We start from the raw sequence: 22,749 nt of genomic DNA, 5'->3' as shown, positions 1-22,749 counted from the left end.
TCCAATTAATTCATTTTAGTATTAATGCTTGTTAAAGAAGTACTACTTAAGTTATGCTTAGTTTTCACTAGTTTCGTAGTTATCTATGTGTCATGAAAGTTGGGGTGTTAAGTATTCGACCTGAGCCTTTTAGTTTCATTCATTAAATTGAAGTTGTCATTAAACAATGTTTTTTGTTTAAAGCACTGTTTCAGCAGGTATTTTCTCCTGTCAATATGACTTTGAATTTTAATTTAAATACTATTTTATGTTGCTGTATTTCCGATTTTGAATTTATGATTAGTTGTGCTATTATTTATTATAATTAAAGTATTAATATTTTACATTAAATAAAAGTTATTTTTTCATTGATTTTTTCAATTTGTGTTCATTGGTGTTTCTTGGTGTATTTCTCATTCTTGAAGTTTGATAAAATTAGCTTTATCTACTACTATAATCACAGTTGATATGCATACATAACAATTATATACAGGTTCATTATGACTGTTTAAATTAGTATGTATAAGATCTCATTTTGTGGAAATATCAGTTTTCTGAATTATTTAGTTCATTACTAAAGTATATCTCTTGTATGTAAATTATTTTACTGCTAAAAATGAGGGAAATAACGGAATGAAATGACATTATCGTTTATTATATCTGTGTTTCACTATGTTTGTATCTTCTTATTAGAACTTAAAGCTAAAACATTCAAATTGGTTTCAAATAAATGGAACTAATGTAGTGACAAGTGTCCTGAAGAGAGGATATGTTTTGTTCAATTTAAAGTTCCTATAACAATCATTGGATTATTTATTCTGAAATTGTATGCAAACAAATATTTATCATTTAATGCAAACATCAACAATACAGACTTATAAAGGAAGCATTGAGCATAGCTGTAGATATGAAAAGATTGTTTACCTAAGAAATGTAATTTATGGAGTAAAAGAACGAAATATCTGTTTTAACAATTTGACAGAACTACTTTTTTATTGAAATATAGAATTTGTTTTTTAGTAACCAGATACTTAATCAATGACTTAAATGATTATCAATCAAAATGGTAGTGGGTTAAATTACCTGTGCATTTTTTTCTTTTCTTTATAATTTATTTATTGTCTTGTTGCCGTTTAGAACCTCCTTGTGCTTCCCTAGTCTGTTTTATTTTCAGTGTTTTTAAAATTCAAGAATTTATTTGTCATTCATAATAGTTTGCCAGTTTATATTATAATATGAACGACTATTCTAATGTAAGTAAAGAGAATCAGGATTTTGAAAGTTGAAAATGATAGTAATTCTTCCACACTGAACCGCAATATGCTAAGTTATGTAATTATTATCAACAATAATGATTATTGTTCCAGGTTGGTTTGTATTATGAGGAAATATTCTTGTTGTTAAGTCTGTTTAAATTTAAGAAAAAGTTACCTACCATTTGGGCACCCTAGTTGTCTCTTCCCCTTGCTTTAAGTGAATTTTAATGTTGTTATAAATTGCAGATTTACAATTGTTTGGAGGAGAGCTATGTGTGCGAAATATGTATGGGCTTTCGGATTACGACCTGAAGCCAGGCATGGAGACGGATTCAATCAAGTCTGCCTTAAGTGAGCCTAGCTCAAAAACTAAACGTTCAAGATCTCATACCAATCATCGAACTACTCATCGGAGTCACTCTCATAAAAGTTCCAGGTTAATTTCTTTTAATTTCAGTTGAATTATTTGATTATTACTGCCACTTGAATATAAAACATGTATATATATTTTTTTTATGACAGAACAAACAGAGCTCAAAACTTAGAAGAAAATATGGCTCCTTTTCAAACAACTGTTACTGTAGATGAAACTAGAAATGGACAAGAAGTGATTGAAGTTCAAATTTTACCTCAGGTTATATATAAACTTTAATATTAAAATACTTGGTATTTTTTTTTTGTTATCTTTAATATTTTATTTTATTTTTTTTAATTTGTAGGATGAAAATTGGGGAGAAAATACTACTGCTATCACCGGCAATACTTCAGACCAATCAGGTTCAGTAGAAGAAGTTAGTTTATGGCAAAATGATACTGATACAGGGATAAGTTTTCCTTGTAGTAGATATGTTGGAACAACAATTGCTGTTATTATAGCTATTATGGCTTTTACTAGCCCTCCTTTGATGCTCATTTTACCAAAGATAGGTTAGTTTTTTTTTTTACTTGATAATTTTAGTTTATTTTGTTGCTGTTTTTAATTTTAGAATAGAAATATTTTTGTTTTCTTATTAATTTAAGTTAAAATAGAGTCGCAAGCAGTTAGTTTCCTTAGTTTATTTTATCCATGCATACAGACTTAGTCTTAACAGCCATTAAACTTTCCAGTAATTGCCAATAGTGAAATTAAGTAGATTGGTTAGTAGATGCATATGTGTTTTTGACTTCATAGCTGCCATGGACATCTATGAACACTCACTCATTTTATTTTACAGGTAGATCAATTATTTTTCATGTATATCATATGTTATTTTTAACTTTCAGTTTCTCTGTGAGTTTAAAGGTGGTATGCATTAGGTTGTAAAACAAGTTTGTAGCGTTTTTCAATATTTTAATTTAATCCTCTCTGTGTTTATAAAATCATGTTTACTTGGTCAATAATGTTTACATATTCTAAAAAAGGATTAGTTGAGGTGCTTTTATGCATCAGTTTCAACCAAGATTGCTTATCGAGTGGTGTAGATAGTTGACCGTAGATTAATGCTTGAAGAAGTTTGTCGGGGGGTGCGGTCAGCAAAGAACAACATAAATAAACAAAACCATTAGGCATTAAATAAATAAATATGGTTTTGTTTATTTATGTTGTTCTTTGCTGACCGCACCCCCCGACAAACTTCTTCAAGGAAAAGATTGCTTATCTTTAATTGGTATTTTGCTTGTTCAAAATGGAAGAGAAAAAAATTAATTTTTGTCATTTAATGATTTTTTATTTCCAAAAAGGAAAATCTGCTGCATAGATGGTTAACAAAATTTGCAGTGTGTATGGCCATGATGCTTTAGAAGAATGCACCATCCGTAAGTGGTTTGCTTGGTTCAGAACTGGAAATTTTGGCTTAAAAGACACAAAGCGATCGGTTCGTCCTTTAACTGTTGATGATGACCGAATTCAAGCATTGATCACAGACAACCCTCACTCTATGATATGGGATATTGCAGAAACACTTAACGTATCTCATGCAAGTGTCTCAAATCATTTTTGTCTCGTAATCGGAAAGGCATAGTTTTCCATCTTGATAACGCCCGTCCTCATGTGTCTTTTCTGACAAATTATTGGAGTTTGGCTGGGATGTGATCCTCCATCCACCCTATTCACCTGACCTTACCCCAACATATTTTCACTTATTTCGGGCACTTCAAAACTCTCTTAATAGGAAACACTTTAATTCAAGGACTGCAAAACGCACATAGAGGAGTTCATTGTGCAAAAATCTGAGAGGTTCTGGGAGGACAGAATTAAAAAATTACCTGAAAGATGGCAACATGTAATAGATCAAAATGTTTCATATATAATTGATTAAAAATATTTACAAGAATCTGAAGTTCTTATTGAAATCGCCATTAAAAAACGCTACAAACTTATTTTAACACCCAATATTAGGCCAGTGTTTTAATATTTTCTTAACATGTATTTAGTGATTAAACTTAATTCAATTGAATATTAAAGTTTTGGTTTTCCACAGGATGTTCTTGTTGAAAGATAAGTTAGCTCTAGTTGTTTTGTTCAGTCAGCATTGTTTGCGGCTGATAGATAACCTCTGAGTTAGCTTGGAAGGATTTGGTTTGGTTGGAACATTGCTGTAAAAGCAACTTTCTTATTTGTTTCAATTATTAAAAGTACATATTAGTTGACTTGTTACTAGATTTGTCTATAAAGGAATATTGTCCCCGTAGACTGGATAGTAATATAACTTTATTATCATTAATTATTCCAAAATTACAGCATTTTTCAGATATTTAATAAAAATATCTGAAAAATGCTGTAATTTTCTAAAAAGGATGATTAAAATTCCAGTATGACAATAAACATATTTAGATCAGGCGTTACTATAATACTGAAATACAGGAAGTAAACACCATTGCATGTGTAACTTTCTGTTTTCTCTTATTTACTGCCATTCTATACAACTAGAATAATCGTGCATTATGTTGCAAAAAACATATTATTGTATCAGAGTGTTAATATTTCAGGAAGTTTTAATATTGTAGGACCAACATATTAAGATTACCCCTTTTAATATTAATACTCTTTTAATTGGTACTGATGATCTCTATCTAGGATTAATGATAGTTTTAACAATCTCTACTATAAAGAATTCTTAGGCTAAACAGAGGTTTTAGATTGATTGACAGGTTCAATCTAAAACCTCTGTTTGGTAGTGCCGGAGGTGAGGAGGGAGTTTTATTGAGTAAGCTACTCTACAACAGAAAATTCAATTAACTATTTGAAATAACCATTCTGTTTTAGTAAACTAATCAAATGAATTCTATTTTACTTTAATATTCACCATTTAACTTAAATACATTACTTGAACCAGTTTAAAAGTATTTTAAAAATTAAATAATTCATCTTGAAATAATTATTAAATTTTGAACTTCTCATCATTATTTGAACCCCTATATTGTATTAGCTTATTTACTTATTACTTTCTATTGGGAATAAATATTTCTTTTGTGTTTATTATATAATAACAAATCTACATTTTATTTTCTTCTATTTTTTAAATAATAAAATGATACATCACACAAACATAGTATTAAAGAAACTTTTATCATATTAACAGAGGAATGAATTTTAGTTTGCATGTTTGATTTTTTCTCATATGTAGGTAAATGAAATAAGAATTTTAGTTTTCATATTTGAAACTTATATTTAATAATTAAATTGCTAGAAATTTTTCCATAATGTTCATAGTTCATATGATTTTTATTAAAAAAATGAAAATTAAACCAATGAATTAATTGCTGATTTTTTTTGTATTTACTACTTTTAGCCTTTCTAATTATTAATTTACATTACAGGATTTTTTCCATCCCTTGGGGCTAGTTTAAGTGCTGCTGAGAAAGCTGAGCTGTTATCGTGCGGAGCTGAATGCAAAGGCCTTTTGGTTTCTCTTTGCTTTAAGCTAGTTCTCTTAGCTGGTGGAACATGGGCTGTTTTTATACGAACGTCTAGGGCAACAATGCCTAGTATTTTTGTGTTCCGAGCTGTAGTTTTGCTTCTAGTTCTTATATGCTGCTTTACTTATTGGCTCTTCTATGTTGTTCAGATTACTGAAGGTTTGTTTAAGAATTATTTATCCATTTTTATTCAAATATGTACATTTCCCATCAGCATTAATTTTAAAATTAATTACCATTATACTTGGCTAGTTCATTATACAAGTACTTAAAATAACATTAATTAAGTGTGTTGGTTTGCTAACATTGAAAGATTTTACCAGTGAAAAGATGATTTTTAATATAGCCATAAATACTGGAGCTTAATAATAATAATAAAAGCTTAGAGAATCTGAAGGTTCGATTTCGATACCACCAATCACTGTCTACAAGCATTTGTCCAGTGATACCTATTTGAGCCCAAATCCGTGAGATCTGTCCTGTCGCAATCCTCCTTTCATTTTGGTCTATCCCTAGGAGGTTTACCTACCAGTTAGTGTTTATAAACAGTTCAGGGATCCATACATTGTTAACCCCCACAACCTTTTACACCAACCTTATCCACTAAAATGCTACCACCTGAATTATATTTGCTGGATGCAGTTCGGCATTGTATAGCCTTCTAAAGTATCTTGTTAACTCATTCTTTTTAGGTCCTAATATTTTACACAATGCTTTTCTTCAAAAAGCTTAAGACACTGTTCCTCCCTTTATTTAGTAATAGAATACATGGATAAAACAGTAGGGGATGTAGACTGATTTGGCTGAAGGAATGAGAAATAGTTTATATAGACTCAAACACCCTGGGCTAAAAGCTGATTGTGCATAGTTTGTGATTACATTTATTTAATTTTTTATCATTTTGTATTATAAAAGAAAATATTAAAGTTTTGTGATTTCACTGATTAAGGACTTTTATTTTTTTTAAATAATCTTATAAAATAACTGTTAATGGCGATGGTTCTCTCTGAGGTAGATGCTCATTATCTGGTAAATTCATACAGGTCTCTAGGTGAGATTACTTCTGGAGTTCATACCATAATTTTAAATAGAAAGATAAAAATAATAAAACCTTTAGCTCCACATGAATGGTCTTAGATTCTAATAGAATGTAAATACAGGAAATAAATTTATCACTTTTTTAGATTTAGTTTTCTTATTTTAACTACGTTATGTTAATTACTGTTTTTGTCCAGGAGCTCGGGAGTCAGTTACAGGAGAGGAATCATTGGAATATAGATCACTTGTTGCATATGCTGCTAGTCTTACTGACACACTACTTTTTATTCATTATTTAGCTGTTGTTTTAATTGAACTGAGACATATTCAACCAATGTATTATGTTAAAGTAAGTAAGCTTTCATTAATAGATAAGTCAGTTGATATTTTATTCTTATCCATTCACATAATTTATTGCTTTTTATTCATCAGATTGTGAGGAGCCCAGATGGTGAAAGCAAAGCATATGCCATTGGGCAGCTTAGTATTCAGAGAGCAGCAGTTTGGATTTTGGACAAGTATTATACTGAATTTCCTATTTATAACCCTTATCTTGAGAGGTTGCCGGTCTCAAAATCTCGTAAACCCACATCGAGCTTCAAATATTATGAAGTTGATGGAATAAATAACACTTCTCTACAGGTTAATTTTTTTTTGTAGTTTACATGTAATGAATGAACTTTCAAAATCTGTGATATTAATTTATAATTTCTGGTTATTCTTGAGGTGATTATCATTATGATTGCATAAGAATATCGAAATGAGTTTTAAGAGAGTTTCGTATTAAAAAATAAGAATTGTATATATTTGAAATTGTTTTTAAATATTTAAAAACATAATTCTTGTTAAAAAAAACTTTGATTGCTAATTAGAGCTAAATTAAATTTTGAAGACAATAAATTCTGGAAAATAATGTTTTGTCTGTTACAATGGTAATGATTTAAAAAATTCTGAATCTTTTTTTACTGAAATTATTCTTGAACTCTGAATGCTTATTAAGTGGCCTCTTGTTTATAATTTGATGTTTTTTATTTTACAGAATCAAACCAGAGGTGGGTTGAGAGAGTCAAGGAGGAGAGACTCAAGTCATAATGAAAGGTTCTACGAAGAACACGATTATGAACGTAGAGTGAAGAAGCGTAGGGCACGACTTATTACTGCTGCAGAAGAAGCTTTCACTCATATTAAGCGTCTTCATCATGAACCAGGTATGATGGAGAAAACCTTATTGGATAGCTCTGTTGCTTAAAAATTGGTGGAAATTGATATCAATCTTATTTAGAAGATTTACACAATTTTCTAAACCAAAGAGCTATGGGATAAGCGATTTTAATTCAAATTGAAAAACAAAAAATACTAAATTATGGCAAAAAAGTGAGTTGTGAGGGAATCTTGTAAGATCATAAATATGTTATTCCCTTATTGAAAAAAAAAAAGATTCCTTAACAAATTAATGGTTAACATTTTATATAGACATTTCTTAGATTTATATCTGGCAAAATGGTGTGTATTAATTAAATAGCACATCTTTGTCTCTCTCTGTATTTCTGTCTTTGTGATATAAATGAAAACCATTAAATTTAAGCCCAACATTATGATTTACAATACTTCAAACTTAGATGTTAATTCTACGAGATTAATTAAATCTAAACAAAAATAAATGTAATATGAAATAAAAATTTTAAACATTTTCAAAAACTACAGTATTATTGTTTGTAATTAAATGAAATTGTTTATGCCAGTCTTGTTTAAACTAGTTCCATTATACAATGGGAAAATACTTTCCATAGCATTTAAAATCTTACTTGTGCGACACCACATTTATTTTCAACTCATGAAGTATTAAAACAAATGAACAAGTAATAAAACAATGAATGAAATTTTTTTTTAAATTAAGGGTATTAGTGTATCTGTTGAACATTATTCTACCAACTTTTTATTGAAGCTTTCCACAATTCACATATTATTTAATATTGTTTTATTAATTCAATTTATCATATAGTGTTTTGCTTCAAGGTTTTGTTTCATTTGTTTTAATACAGGAAATAATGGCAATGGAATGGATTGCCATGAAGCAGCTCAAGCAGTTTTCCCTTCACTCGCTAGGGCTTTGCAGAAATATCTGAGGGTAACAAGGCAGCAGCCACGTCATAGTGTTGACTCAATACTGAAACACTTAAGTTTGTGTCTGTCTCATGACCTGTCACCGAGGGCTTTTCTGGAACGTTTTCTGCAACCTGCCCCAGTGTTACAGGTATCAATCATAATGCATTTGTAGAATGTCATATATAAAGAAATATATGACTACCTGTTGCCCAAAGGCAAGGAAGTGTACTAAGTATTAGTAAAAATTTATAAATCCTAGATTTTCTTACTATCTACATTCATATGTGTCAGCAAATAAATAGATGTGAACTATTTTTTATTTCCTTTTGACCGCACCCATAACCATCTTTCATGATTATTTAAAGTACTTTTATGAAAACTTGATATTGGACTTAGTCATTCTTGTAACTAAAGGGCTTAATTTATTTTTTTTTGTTTGAGAAATAATTATTTTTTATCCTTTCAAAGGTTTTTAAATTTTTTCCATACATTTTTATGTATTTATGTATTTCTATTCCAGTATGTAATCCTCAGTCTGAAATATGATGTAAGATATGTGTGTCATTCCATATGAAATCACCCAAGGCCTGAACCTTTTTATCTCAGATTTTCATGATTTTGTTATGTATTAGAAATATCAACTAAAAATATGACAAATATATTTTCTATGTGAGTAGTGTTATTAAATCAATGTTTCGAAATTGCAGAAATATCTGAATTGTAATAATGCTCGTAGATTTACAACTGATTGTACTAGATAGATTTTTTGTAGCTTATTGCTTGTACTTTAATTTGATACGTAGCATGATTTCTTAAACCCAAGAAATTATTTTCATTATTATTTTGAATTTTGAAAATCCCAAGAGCTCCATGTTAGATTTTTTCTATGTTTTTCTGTCTTATATTGGTTAGATTCAAATTTCAAAATGAAGAAAGGAAGGGACCATGAGTTACAAAATATGGATGTCAAGTGGGTGTTACGGTAGATTGACCTAACAGGTTAAATTTTGCTCATTCTCGGATAAAACAACAAGCATATTATCTTGCAGAAATGTATAATTGATAATTGCATAAATTAGATGGTGTTTTTTAAATTTTCAAAATTCCAAATATTGGAAACAATTAAAAATAATTTCTTGGTTTTGAGGTTATGTTACATATAAAATGAAAATATAAGCACTAAGCTTTAAAATGAGCTACAAAACATACCTCTAGGTGATCCGTTGTAAATCTATGAGCATTTTTGTTTCCAAAACATGATGAAATTCATTGGGCTATATCTGCAATTTTGGGTGATTTCATACATAGTAGTTCACGTTCAATATCGAAAGTACCCATATGTTTCATAATATATTGGTTCAGCTGTATAGCATTATTTGATCGATTACCTGTCTCTTACAGAATGAAAAAGAGCAGAAAGAAGTACAGTCATGGTCCTTGATCTGTGATGAACTTCTTACTAGGCCCCTCAGATCTGGGGTTGTTTTTCAGCTAAGGCAGAGTGATGTTTCTCTTATGTGTACTTTTCATGCCTTGCCACACTTTAATATAGCAGAAGAGGTTATCGACCCTCTTACTAACAGGTAGGTTTGTTCTATAAGTTTGCTTTTTTATATTTCCTGTTTGTTTGTATAGCCATTATATTTTAGAATTAGCCATTTGTCATTGCCCTTTATAAACAATTGGATTATACACGCATAGAATACTGGGCTGCTTTCATTCACTAGATTTATCTCTGGATGATTTCAGAAATAACCAAATTTGCATGTACTTATATTTATGTATTTCCAGATAATCAATTTAAAGAAGAAATGCTGAGTCATTTTTAAACTAAACAGAAATAGCTTATGTTATAAATAAATTAGTTAAAGTAAATTTAAATAAAATTAAATCAGTTTTATTCTTGAGTTAAAAAAAAATTATTTTTTATTAAATAGTCTGTCAGTTTAACTAAACAGGTTGAGGCCTATATTGTAAAAGTATGTTCTGTCCACTCGTCTTTTCACTTTTAGCTTTCATAATTTTTTTTTCTTTTTAAAATGACAAAACCCTTTCTCTGTTGTCTTAATATGTACTCATTCCTTTTATTTATTGTTTGTCTTGCTTGGCATTGTAGTCAGAAATATTTAGGATGATCGATAGTTGAAGGTGGATGAGACACCAGTGATACCAAATCTATAAGCCATCCAGTCCTTCCATCCCTTGTGTTCACACCCAACAACTCATTATTGTTGTGTGTTACTGCTAGTTGCCTTAACAGTTATTTTTGTGCTAGAGATGGTAGATAATTATCCTCCTTATGATAAAAAAAAAAAAAAAAAATGGACAAAATTAAGAAATGTAAAACTTGTTAAAAATTAATGTTATTATTGTATTTATCTTTATCGGTTCATGTTTAGTATTATGTTAATTAATATGCTGGAAAACTCGCTATACACAATAGTCAATTAAAGTTTCCATTATTATTATTGTATTAAAACTTCATACATTTGTATTATAGTCAAAACTCCTTATTCATGGGATATACATTCCATAAATATACTATGAATACAGAATAGTAATTTTATAGGTGTAAGTTCCAAGCTTACAAAATAAAAAAAAAAAAATATATACAGAGTGTCCTCTATGCATGTTCACTTTCCCTGCAATGCTTGGAATATGGATTTGATTTCACTGGATCATAAAAATGGCATTTGTAATATATTTTAAGGATATTATCAATTTACTAAAATCAGATTCTGAGACATATGCATATCAGGCACGTTTACTGAAAGCGTAAATCACCAAAAACTGAAAACAATTTCTTATAGTTTTAGTTTTAGATGATTTTTGCGTGAATGGTGCAGAAAATTGATAAAACGTAAAAAACCTAATCATTTTAGAATCCAGTTTCCTATAAGATAATTTGGGTTTCCTCAAAGGGATGAGGAAGCTAAATCAGAGTCATGATGATGAATTCTCAACTAAGAAATGCCTTAATTATGAGAATGGTTTCTTACGGATCCTAAAAGGAATCTGTTCTCAAGTGTTTTTTTGATTCTGCATACAAATTGTAGTAAAAAACAGAAAAAAAATTGTTTTTGGCAATTATGCCTTCAAGACACGTCAGATAAAGAAAGTGCTTGATATTAATTTGTCTTAAATTCTGATTTACTATCAGAATCCATAAAAAGAGTACCCATTGGAAACTCTAGAGTTAGATACATGGAAGAAGAACTGGAGAAGGTTAGAAAATTAACAATAGCCTCTAAAAATAGACCACATACCATTGTTATGACAGTAAAAATTCTGTAAATTGTAGAGGTTAGGGGGCATGACCCTGAATACTGGTACCCCCTGTATAATAGGAATTTAATAAGAAATGTTTTAAAAAAATTTAATAATTATCGGTATTTTTTTTTTATTCTTCCTTACCTCTGGTGTACATTAGGGCAACCCTGTACCAGTGGTGTATTCTTAATATTATTTTAATATACCGTCAAGACAAGGCTTGGTCACTAAGCCTCCTGCATAGCAGTAAACCTGGTTCCCAAGCCTACAGGTCAACATTCACGTTGGTCCAAATATCTCTGAAAGAAAGTGAGACATTGTTTTTTTCTTAATAACAATGGGGCAATTTCGATAATTAAGCTTATCAACCCTGCCACTGGAGAGCTGTTCCCACCAAAAAGAACTCCAGTAACTTCCTACTTGCAGTTAGTGGGGGTATTATTTTATTAAATACATTTCAGTTTCAAGTAATTTTTTTTTTTAATCTTTTATTAAATACATTATCAGGCTCTATTTTTATCAAGCTTTTTTCAATTTCAAGTATTTTTTTTTTTTTTGAGAATATATTTTTTAAAACTCCGTAAATGTAATTGGTCTGTCAAGTATTTCTATTTTTATCTTAAGCAGCTTTTTTCCATGTAAGAGAAAATTGCATAATATTTTTTACGTAATTTGTATACAATTTTATCATTTATATTTCATTTTCTTAGCTATATAAAATAAAGTTTTGGAAATGGTAAAGATAGATAGATAAACACTTCAATAACTAATTTTACTTTACTTTTACTTGACATTACATTAGAAATCACAAACTAAGCAGAAAAGACATGAAATATTCACTCAAAATTATTACAATAGATGATAATTTGAAGTAGTAAAACAAGGAAAGCTAAAGAATCACAGCATTGCCTTTGATAGGGAAATAAAAAAGAAGGATCTTTAATTCTTTTGCTTTCCTCTATTCAGAAAGCCCTAATAATTGGAGTGAAACATTGCCTCACAATGAATAGTTTAATTACTATTTGAGTTATTTTGATTGCAATCGGATTGTTACGGCGGGTAGGGGTTCAAAAGGAACCTTTACTAGCCCAACCGTGAGAAGAAAAGAAATGGTCGAATTTTGTTATTTTTTATTTTTAAAGAAGTAAAGATAATAAAAGGAACAAAAATATACAAACTAGAAAAAAAAGGAAAGCTTAACACAATTACAAAATAAAATTAATCAAACACAAAAAAATATACAAACTAGAAAAAAAAAGGAAAGTGGTAACACAATTACAAAATAAAATTAATCGAACACAAAAAATATACAAACTAGAAAAAAAGTCTTATATCACCGGTGATTGATAGGGGCCCGGCTGTGGTTGCTGTCCTGAGTGGATGTTCTCGTGGAACTAGATCGACGTACGTCTGGCCGCCTTGTCCTCTGGGAGGATGAGTCGAATAAGTCCGCCCGCCGTGGCTAAAATGACTAAGCCGGCGAAGATGGCCAGAATGCTGGCAACTATGTGTGTGTAGTGAGGAGACGATACGTGTGTGCACAACAAGATACTCACAAAATGTGTGTTTTATTTTTTTTACAAAAGAAAAACATATGGCTTTTAAACAATAAAAACATATGTTATACGGTAGATGTGTGTTGGCCGCAACACGGATAATATTCTTTATATACTTTGATTTTTGTTTGTTTTTAAAGGTATCAGGCAAAGGCGTAAGTATTGTTCTAAAAATGATTATGGAGTTCTGAGATCACAGAGAACTAGTTTCCAGTTGGATTTTAATGAGACAGTTTAGGTTAGATACGCCAACCATGGACTCAAGCCATTGGTCCAGATTGGCTACTCTCTCTTCCAGCATTCCTCACTCATCGGTCATCCTCAATTTCTCATACAATATTCTTTTCTTCATAAATCCAAGTTCAGAAACATAAATATATCTTTAATTAACAATGCTTAAATATCCCTGTTTTTTTTTTTTGTTTTTTTAAGTCATTACTACTAGAAATGTTAAGTGCCTACTATCGGTTTTTCATGCCTTTATGCTCATGGTTGTTAACTTTAGTATCTTTAAAATTTCTAAAATCAAATAGGTATCAGATACTCTTTCAATACATTCTATAATTTCTTACTTTTTGAAGACGTTAGATCTTTTTCTTTTTCTTTCTCCTTAGGATGGAGGTGCCTCGATCCAAGCTTTCCATCTGTCCTAGTCCCCTGCCAATGCCCTCATGGAATCCAATAGCTTTCCTCTTTTCGCTCCTAGTCTAGCCTCTTGGTATTTTGCCAGTTGTTCTAGCTTTGAAGAATTTGCTTGGTCTACGGTCTTTATCCATTTGGCATATATGTTCGAACCACTTTGACTGCCTCTTCTCAATAATTTTAGTTTCTGGTTTCATCCCTAGCTCCTCTGTTATTCTGGTATTCCTGAATTGTTCCCTTCGTGTTTGGCTTGTTACTTTTCTGAGGAAGTGATTCTGTTCCTCAATCTGTCGAGAAGGACCCAGCTCTCGTAATATAGGGTGGGAAGGTAAATAGTGTTAAAAATATGAAGCTTTACTTTTTTCTTAACTTCACGTTTTTCAACAACAGTATTGCAGATTTGGTAATAAATTTTTGCTTTTTTAATCCTATTAGATATTTCTGAATTTTACTATCTCTACTAATAACTGTACCTTGGTACATATAATCTTTTGCTGCCTCTATGATTTCTCCTCTACAAGTAATCTGCACATTTTCAGGTTGTCGTCCAATTTGCTTGACTTTGCTTTTGATTGTATTTATGATAATTCTTCACAAATGCCTTTTCTCTCCAGCTCCACTTCCCATTCCACTACAGTTTGCTGAAGATTCTGGACGGAGTCCGCTATGAGTACAATATCATCGGCATAGAGGAGTGTCTGAGCAAGAACTGTTCTCTGGTTCCATTTCTCTACTACTGTTCGTGTCGTCCTTCTTTTATATATTTTCAATACCTCGTTCATCTGAGCAATAAAGAGAAGAGGACTCAGACTATCTCCCTGTTTGACACCTCTTATCATATTAAAGCTCCTAGGCTCCTTTTCATTCATCCTGACTTTACCCTTATACGAAGATTTTGTGGCTTCTATAAGTTCTAAAGGGATGTTCTTTGTCTTCAATGCATTTCATATTTCAACTCTTGGGCTGAATCGAAAGCAGCTTGCAAATCTAAAAAAGCTAAATATACATTTTTATCCCTATCCCAAGCCTTTTCTGTCCTCAGTGAAAATATTTGGTCCTGGGTCTGTCTAAAAGGTCTGAATGTGGCTTACTCTTCTTCAAGGTCTTTTTCTACTACATCTCTAAGTTTTTTTCGAGGACTGATGTATATAACTTATGGATCACCTGGGACAAGCATATTGGTCTATAGTTGTTACTCCTCTGATGACTTTAACATCTGACAATAGTCTTCTGATGTTTCTGCTGTTGAGGAAGTAGTCTATAATGCTGTTAGCATTCCTTTCTTGGGCACTAAAAGTAATCTTGTGGACTTATTATGGGCAAATAGAGAGTTTCCAATTAGTAAATTGAAGACAGTTAGATCCTGTCTTATTAACTCTCAAGTAATAATTTTTTTTTTCTTTTCTTTTCTTCCATCAAAGACTTCTACAAAGGCCCAGTGTTGGAATGTCTAGATTTGTTTCTCTAGGCTACTGTAAAAAAAAAAAATTCTATTATACTTTCTTTTTTATTTATGTGCATGTTATTATATAAGACCAATGATGCATTGGTCATTTAGTAAATTATATTCAACAAATTATATTTATATCTAAGTATAACTATGGCTCATATAAATTTTCCTTGTCGCCTTTAATGATAAAATTGGATTTTTAACTTCTAAAGTTTACCGTTCTCTGTCATAATTTTGATTACATTCCTCTGGAAATATCCTGATAAATTGTTTGTCCTGACTTAGTGAAGTCAGCTACATTTGACAGGATTAAATTCACCCATGTTTTTGTATCAGAATTTTGTTATTATGTTAGATTTTTTTAAGTTGGTTAATTAAACTATTGCTAATTTTTTTTTTTCTCAGGTTTGTTATTCGGTTGAATTCTGAAACCTCTGTTTGACCAAAGGAGAATCTGTTTGATGTTTCAAGATTGATATGACACTTACAATCAACTTCAAGAATTGTGCTATTATCAAAAAGGTATTTAAAAGTTATATTTGAAAAACTCGTGGAATTTAAAGAATATATTTCAGCTGATTCATTTTAATTTAATGATATAATTTTTATTCAATAATGGTAATTTTTAAAGTATATTTATGCAACATCATATGACTTTATATTTTAAATGTTATGAAGCAGACATAAATAACAAATAATATTTGTAATTAACAAAAAAAAAAGACAGAAACAATAACATATTATCAACAACTATCAAATTTTCTATTTTTATCAGTGTTATGAATAAAAAATTAATGTTGATAAATATAATATTTATATATTTATTAATGTATATATAATATATAAATGTTAATATGTATTATTATATATTATAACCGCCTTACCAAATTAATTATAGCTTATCCGAGTCTAGTGAAGAAAATGCTTTTATGATTGGCATTTTTTTACCAATATTAATTTCCACAAACCCTATGATTATCTGATTAATTTACCATTGTTAACAAGTTCTGCATAGCTATAAGTACTAAATGAAGTGTGTATGTTTTTACATGAACATATATTTTTGTAATTTTGCCGATTGTGGAGGAAGAAGTTAAAATTTAACGTTAAGGTTTTTTTTTTTTTATTCTTATATATAGAACAACCTATTTAAGTTTTTGAGTATAGCATATCAGCACCTTAAGTGTTTCTTAAACAGCTTGAGATTTTAAAATCTAATTTTTTTTTTATTATCAGATATCTAGACTAAATTAATTGTAATTAAGTATTGAGTATTGTCTTATGAAGACATTAATTTTCAATGCTTGTACCTTATTTTGTTGGTAGTTGATTTTTTATTTTCACAAAAGTGTATATAATTTTTTCTATTATTGATTATAAAATAAATAAATTAAAAACAAAAAAAAGACTGTAAGAAGATCTGTAATATTCATTGAAGCATTTTATAATTTTTGTTGAGGATTTACACCAAGATATATGTATTCTTTTCTCATTTGTTATAATAAATAGTGCCATTCCAATATATCTAATACTGTTGTTAAGCTCACATTTTTTATTAATTTAGACTGGTGATAAATCATAGTAAAAAGTATAGTAATCCTTCAGCTTCTGTGTTATTAATGAAAACGTGACTAAAAGTTTATAAATTGGTTATAAAATTTACAACATTTGATTACATCGTCAGAATTAATTTTGGTCTCATAAAATGATTCCTTGGTTGCTGAAAACTAGTACAGGATATTAAATTTATTGAAAGAAACAAATAGTATTTAAAAGTACTAATTTTTATAGTATAGAACAATACCTAATTTTTAGGTATAGAACATGTCCAGTACATAGTGGTCTTTAAAAAAAGGCTGTTATGTTATCCCCCATTCCTAAGAACTCCCTTGATCTTAAATTCCTGAATTTGTTTTTATAAAACTTCGGGGCAGTGTAGCAGTTAATTCTGACTTGTGAAGAGAATCTCGAGTAAAGTTTTACCGTTTACCTTTTTTGTCTTATAAAGGATATTAAATACATTGAAATGATGTTATGCAAAACATATGTATAAGGTAGGTAGAGCTTCGTAAATAAATACTGTTGTGGATAAAGATGAATCTTTATTGCCAATATATTCTTCTTCTTTATGATATTGCTTTTTTGGTGGGAAACATATTTAATCTTGACTTATTAAAAATCAGACAGAAACTTTATGGTGGGCTTCAAAAAGACTAAGTATTCCAAGAGTAGTTCCTTGCCATCGATTTTAAGTAAAAATTGTGAATATAGTTACTTTTCAGGAGACCAAAACGGAACTTTACGTTTTACTTAAAACTTCCCCATATTTATGTTTTGGGGCCTTTTTACCTTCTGGCCCTTTTCTTTCTGTCCTAAATTTGTGTTTATACGATCTTATTTTTTCAAAATGTTCAAGTTATTATTAAAACTACAAAATTCAAAATAGGCGAATTTCCATATTTTTTATTTAAACATGAAGATTTTTCACAAATTTGTTGCGGTAACTTTAGCTATAATATCTTTTATTATAGCTGAAATTTGTTTCCTATTGAATATAAATAATGCATTGTTTTGTTATAATAATATTAGTCCCTTCTAAGGACACAAGGTGGGAGTATCCTGCCCTGATTATTGATGTAAAACTTCTTTAGGCGTGGTAGAGCAAATTGGCCTGGACCAGATGGAAAGTGAAATAGATCCCCTTCGCAATAAATAAAGTAAAATAAAAGAGATATTTCATTTAATTAAGAGAGATTCCATTTCCTAATCCTAAAATAATAAAATTGTTTAGGAATGAAACAATTTTTTTTAAGCCAAGCTATAATTTTTTTCTCCAATATTTTTATTTAAGACATTTTAAAACCAATTCAAATTCTTAAAACAATTTTTCACTTTTTCCTTAAAGCACTATTTTTGAAGGATTACTATATTAATTTTTTAAAGTTACAAATTGGATTATCAATTACTCTATTGTCCAATGATTTCATAGCTTCCTATCCTATCCAAAATAATTAATTATCTTGATATCACTTTCATGATTTCCTGATTGGTGATGAACATTCTGCGAATGAACTATCAGACTAATTTTATATATGTATATATAGTTGACTGTAAAAATTGATATATAAGAAGATGGTCAGGGTTGCGGTCAAAAGTGAAACAAAAATAGTTTACAACTATTTTTGTTTCACTTTTGACCGCAACCCTGACCATCTTATATATCAGACTAATTATTTGAGTTCGATGTTTCTTTTACTAAGTTAAAATTGAAATAGAGTGAGTCCACTGGTTTGTAACCACTTACCTGTTTTCAATTTATGCTTATATTCTTGGTACCTATATATTTCTTTTAATATTGACTGATCGTGTGAAATACGAAAAAGAAACTTGAGCAATTTAAATATGAGGATTTATAATGGTAGGGTTTAATTATTAGTTATATTTAATTATATTGAGATGTACTAAGTACTTAAAAAAGGGACCATTTGAAAAATTAACATATCATAAAGTTGAAAACTGGATATCATTAATATGGATACCAACGGAGTTGAGATGGAAGCTATGGAAATCATCACTGGTTTTTCCCTCATAAAAACAGAAAGGCAAGTGTACTTAAGAACTTAACTGATGCATATATATTATATTTATAAAAATAATTTTTATTTAATTTTTGTATTTTTTTAATGAATAATTTATTTATATTTGACTCAGTACCTGATATCAGCAATCCCTTGGAAAATTTTATTTTCCATGACAATACTCATTCTTTTTTTTTTTTTTTTTTTTTGTAATGTATATTTTATATATTACACAAAACATTAGTTTTAACATGTATTTATGCTAATTAATGTTTAAGTGAGGACGTGTTCACTAATTAGTAGTATACTACGTATGTACATTCTTTAATATAATTAGGTTTATAAAAGGAATGATGGTTTTTGTATGCTAACATGATAGCATACCTGTAATATAAATATTAGTGCAATTAAAAATGTTTATAACGAATTTGAACCAAAGATTGAATGGATCAAAATGAAAGTTTTGCTTTATTAGTGTACAGGTTTTTTAAATTTTAAATTAATATTTCTAAGAAATGTTATTACTGTATATTATTTTTTTATGTGAATTTTGTTGTGATTTTTGATTTATTTATCGAAGTATATTAAATGTATAATTTTTAATATATATATTAAATTAATTCGTAGAGATATGAGGAAATTTTTTGTAATCATCTTTCAGATTCTCAAGACAGTGTATTGTGACACTTTAAATATAAATTTTTATTAATTTATTGCATTATTAACTGAAAGTTTCTGTCTATTTCTGCTAAATGAATTATCTTTTCTTTAAAAAAATTAATAAACTTTACTTAAGAATAAGCTTTATTACAATTATGAATATGTACATTAATTAGTATTAACTATCTTTCTTTAAAGGGTATAAACAAACAAAATCTAAATCAAATTTTACGAAGTTTACCTCTAAACTAATTTTTTTATATTATCAATTTTAAATTAATTGTATTGTGATTAATTTTTATAGAGAAGCGTCAGATAATTATAATTACTTAACAATCAGCAGATGGAATTTTGTGTTATACCAGCATGAAGATGTTTTATATGATAAATTGCATAATTGATTGAAACATTATTTGCAATTCAAAATGGTCTTAAGACACCCAATTATGAAAAATTTACTCTAATAAATTTTAGTGGTAACTACCTTCCCCTTTCTCATCATGAAAATTCAAACTTTTTTTATTATTAAACATTGTTATAGATATATGTGTTTGTTGCTCATATTAGTATTAATAAATCCTTAATGCACTAAATATGCATTTTTCATTTCATACCATTATAAGGCTTCTGCTGGTATAATAGTCATATAAAATAGTTTTCTGAAAATAATGAATTCATATACAGAATCAGCTGGTTTTTCTAGGTTTAACTTTTATATTGAGTCATAAATAACTTCAGTTTTCTTCAGACATTTATTTGGTCTTTATTCAATAACATCATATTAATTATCATTTATAATTTACTCCCATCTTCCTGGCAACTTAGCAATCAGTTTGTACCGTCCTTGTGAAATGTAGTTCGTTTGGGGTAGAAAGTTCTGACAGCTGGACTAACTTGTTTTCAGCATTGGTCATTTTTCAATTTAAAAGTTCTGTAGGGAATAGGAAACAGTTTTGGTTGGTGGTATTCCTGAAAAAATAAATACAAGTCTTATTAAACAGACCTTTTCTGTAAATGAATGACTTTTTTTGAAGCTTAAAGGTTGTCTTTAGGTTTAAAAGGACGTCCTATACTTGACTTATCTTTTAAGAACAGAATTCGGCAAACAAATTTAAAATTAATGTTTGTATTCCAATCACTGTAAGGACTGCATATTGTTCAGCTGCTCTCTTAGCACTATGGATTTGTTTAAATTCCTAAAGCATCACATGATGAATAAGCACTTTTTCACTCTTTGTTTTAGGGGGGTAGAAAAAGTGTATCTGAATAAACTTTTTAGTTAATGGAAGTAACAATTCATTTGTTCATATGACTGTGAGTCAAACAAGTGATACAAACAATAAATTCTACTTAGGTGCATTGGAAGTTATTTATGACTCAAATTTATTATTAATATTTCATAGCTAGCGGTTAAGCAGATAATAGACTTTTCATCATTAAATGAACAATTTTTAAAGAATTAGTGTTTTCAGTTTATGCTAAATTGATTTGAAAACTTATCAGTTCAATAATGTTTGGCTAAAATAAGCAAAATTATTGTTCAAAAAACAGCTTTATTGGTCTACAAACAAGTGTACTTTTTTATTACAATTCTTTCTATTGTAATTACTTATTTTAAGAATACAGATCAATAGAATATTACAATAACATCTTGCATCTCAGGTTGTTGGTTTCATTGTTTCAATTAATGTGTGCTTAGGATTTTTCGCATATTTTTGTAAGGTACAGAATTTATTCCAGTTTTACTACCCATTAAACTGAATGAGAACTCCAACAAAACCATTAAACTAGAATTTAGAACACCATTCTGTTTGAAATAATATGGTTTGAACAACTTACGAATAATTTAGTTTTGCGGTATTTGAATCTCGATGTAAGTGTTTAACAATTTGAAGTACAAACATTCCAACAAGTTTTTATAATTTTAATTTATAATTTGTTGTTCATTACCAACAATTTTTTGTTAAAAAATAGAATGTTTTGTTTAACTTTACATCTATAATTATAATTTCTAAATTTATTTTTTTAAACTATCAGTATTACTCAGTAATGTTTGGCCATTTGTATTAGTTTTTCTATCTGCTATATGCTCTCTATTTACCTAGTATAACTTGTTTATTTATTCACTTCCTTGACATTTGTTGTACTTTTTTTTTTATTTACTTGGAGGTTAATGTTTAATTTAGTTCAATTCAATATTAGTTTTTTTATTATTTTATTGAAAAACATTTTAAGGAGATTAAAGAGATTTCCTGAGGTGCCTTATCAGTATGATTTAACGATTAATTGTCAATCTAATTTTTATCATTAAAATAGACTGAGCTATTTGATGTGGATTAACATGAACAAAAATGATTTTATTTATATACCTGACTAATTTGCTACAGATATGTCAAGAAACAATAGCAGTGATTTATTTTTTATATATTTAAGTGATATAGCTTGGAAGTAATGAACATACCTTTGGAATGTGAATTAAATCATGTTTGCTGAAAAAATACATTAATTGTGGAGAGTGAATGGAAGAAATTTATTAATATGTGTTCAATTTAATTTTTGGTCCATGACATGTCATTAAAGCTTGTTTATCTCCTTTTTTTCATTTGTTATGATGTAATGTAGATTATTAAATTAATTTTATTAATATCTAATTTTCAAATCTGTTCAAATTAGTAGATACCTATTTTGATTTCAACTGTATTGTAAATCACCTTCTTAGGCTTACGGAAGTTGTATAAAAATATCAGTAACTCTTAAAGGCTGCAATAATTAAATTTTATCGAACCTTAATATATTTATACTACTTAACCTGTCTTTGTTGCTTATTGTAAATTTTTTCAACTCATGCTAATGATATATGTATGTTTAAAATTTAGCTTTAATTATAATTTATATGAACAGAATTATTAAAAAGTTTTGCACAATATCAAACCAAATCTTTTGCCATAGTAAAAAGTTTTGGTGCACAATAATTCTGTGTTGATCATGTGATATTTTGCGAAGGAAGGAATCAGTTTTTTTAGTGATATTTATTATTTATTTGACTGTTTTAAATTATAATTGTGTGTATTTATTTAGAGCTTGAGTGAAAACATCCTTTGTCAGTGTATGTTGTTTTTTTCTACCCTTATATTTAAGACTTACTGGTTTTATGTAGCAAACTACAAAAAATAAAATGTATTATACTTAAAAGTTTATTGTTTTTATTAAATCTCCTGTATGTTTTACTATCAAGAAAGAATTATTGATCCAAGAGTTGTTGGTCAAAATGAAACACAACATAGTTCATTATTATTTAGTTATCACTAATATTTCAG

General features: G+C 28.8%; 1 protein-coding gene across 1 annotated transcript; it reads left to right on the top strand.

The window, feature by feature from the left end:
* The first annotated feature begins 55 nt into the window (after positions 1-55).
* On the top strand, positions 56-22,624 carry Vang (Strabismus domain-containing protein Vang). The gene is made up of 11 exons (XM_014426632.3): positions 56-197; positions 1,482-1,671; positions 1,758-1,869; positions 1,955-2,162; positions 5,034-5,291; positions 6,368-6,519; positions 6,603-6,812; positions 7,210-7,378; positions 8,213-8,424; positions 9,678-9,859; positions 15,600-22,624. The coding sequence occupies exons 2-11, from the start codon at positions 1,520-1,522 to the stop codon at positions 15,634-15,636; spliced, it is 1,692 nt and encodes a 563-aa protein (XP_014282118.1). The 5' UTR covers positions 56-197; positions 1,482-1,519; the 3' UTR covers positions 15,637-22,624.
* The last annotated feature ends 125 nt before the right edge of the window (positions 22,625-22,749 follow it).

The sequence above is a fragment of the Halyomorpha halys genome, unplaced genomic scaffold, assembly GCF_000696795.3.
Source record: "Halyomorpha halys isolate HHAL.00 unplaced genomic scaffold, Hhal_1.1 Scaffold587.1, whole genome shotgun sequence".
NCBI classification, from domain to species: domain Eukaryota; kingdom Metazoa; phylum Arthropoda; class Insecta; order Hemiptera; family Pentatomidae; genus Halyomorpha; species Halyomorpha halys.
This window is presented reverse-complemented; position numbering and strand designations above follow the sequence as displayed.

What these genes read in the sequence shown, in the direction of transcription:
- Vang (XM_014426632.3), top strand. Translation starts at nt 1,520, where the DNA reads ATGTATGGGCTTTCGGATTACGACCTGAAGCCAGGCATGGAGACGGAT. An exon ending in TGTTGTTCAGATTACTGAAG is followed by an intron (nt 5,292 to 6,367) that starts GTTTGTTTAAGA and finishes GTTTTTGTCCAG; the next exon opens with GAGCTCGGGAGTCAGTTACA. An exon ending in GCGTCTTCATCATGAACCAG is followed by an intron (nt 7,379 to 8,212) that starts GTATGATGGAGA and finishes GTTTTAATACAG; the next exon opens with GAAATAATGGCAATGGAATG.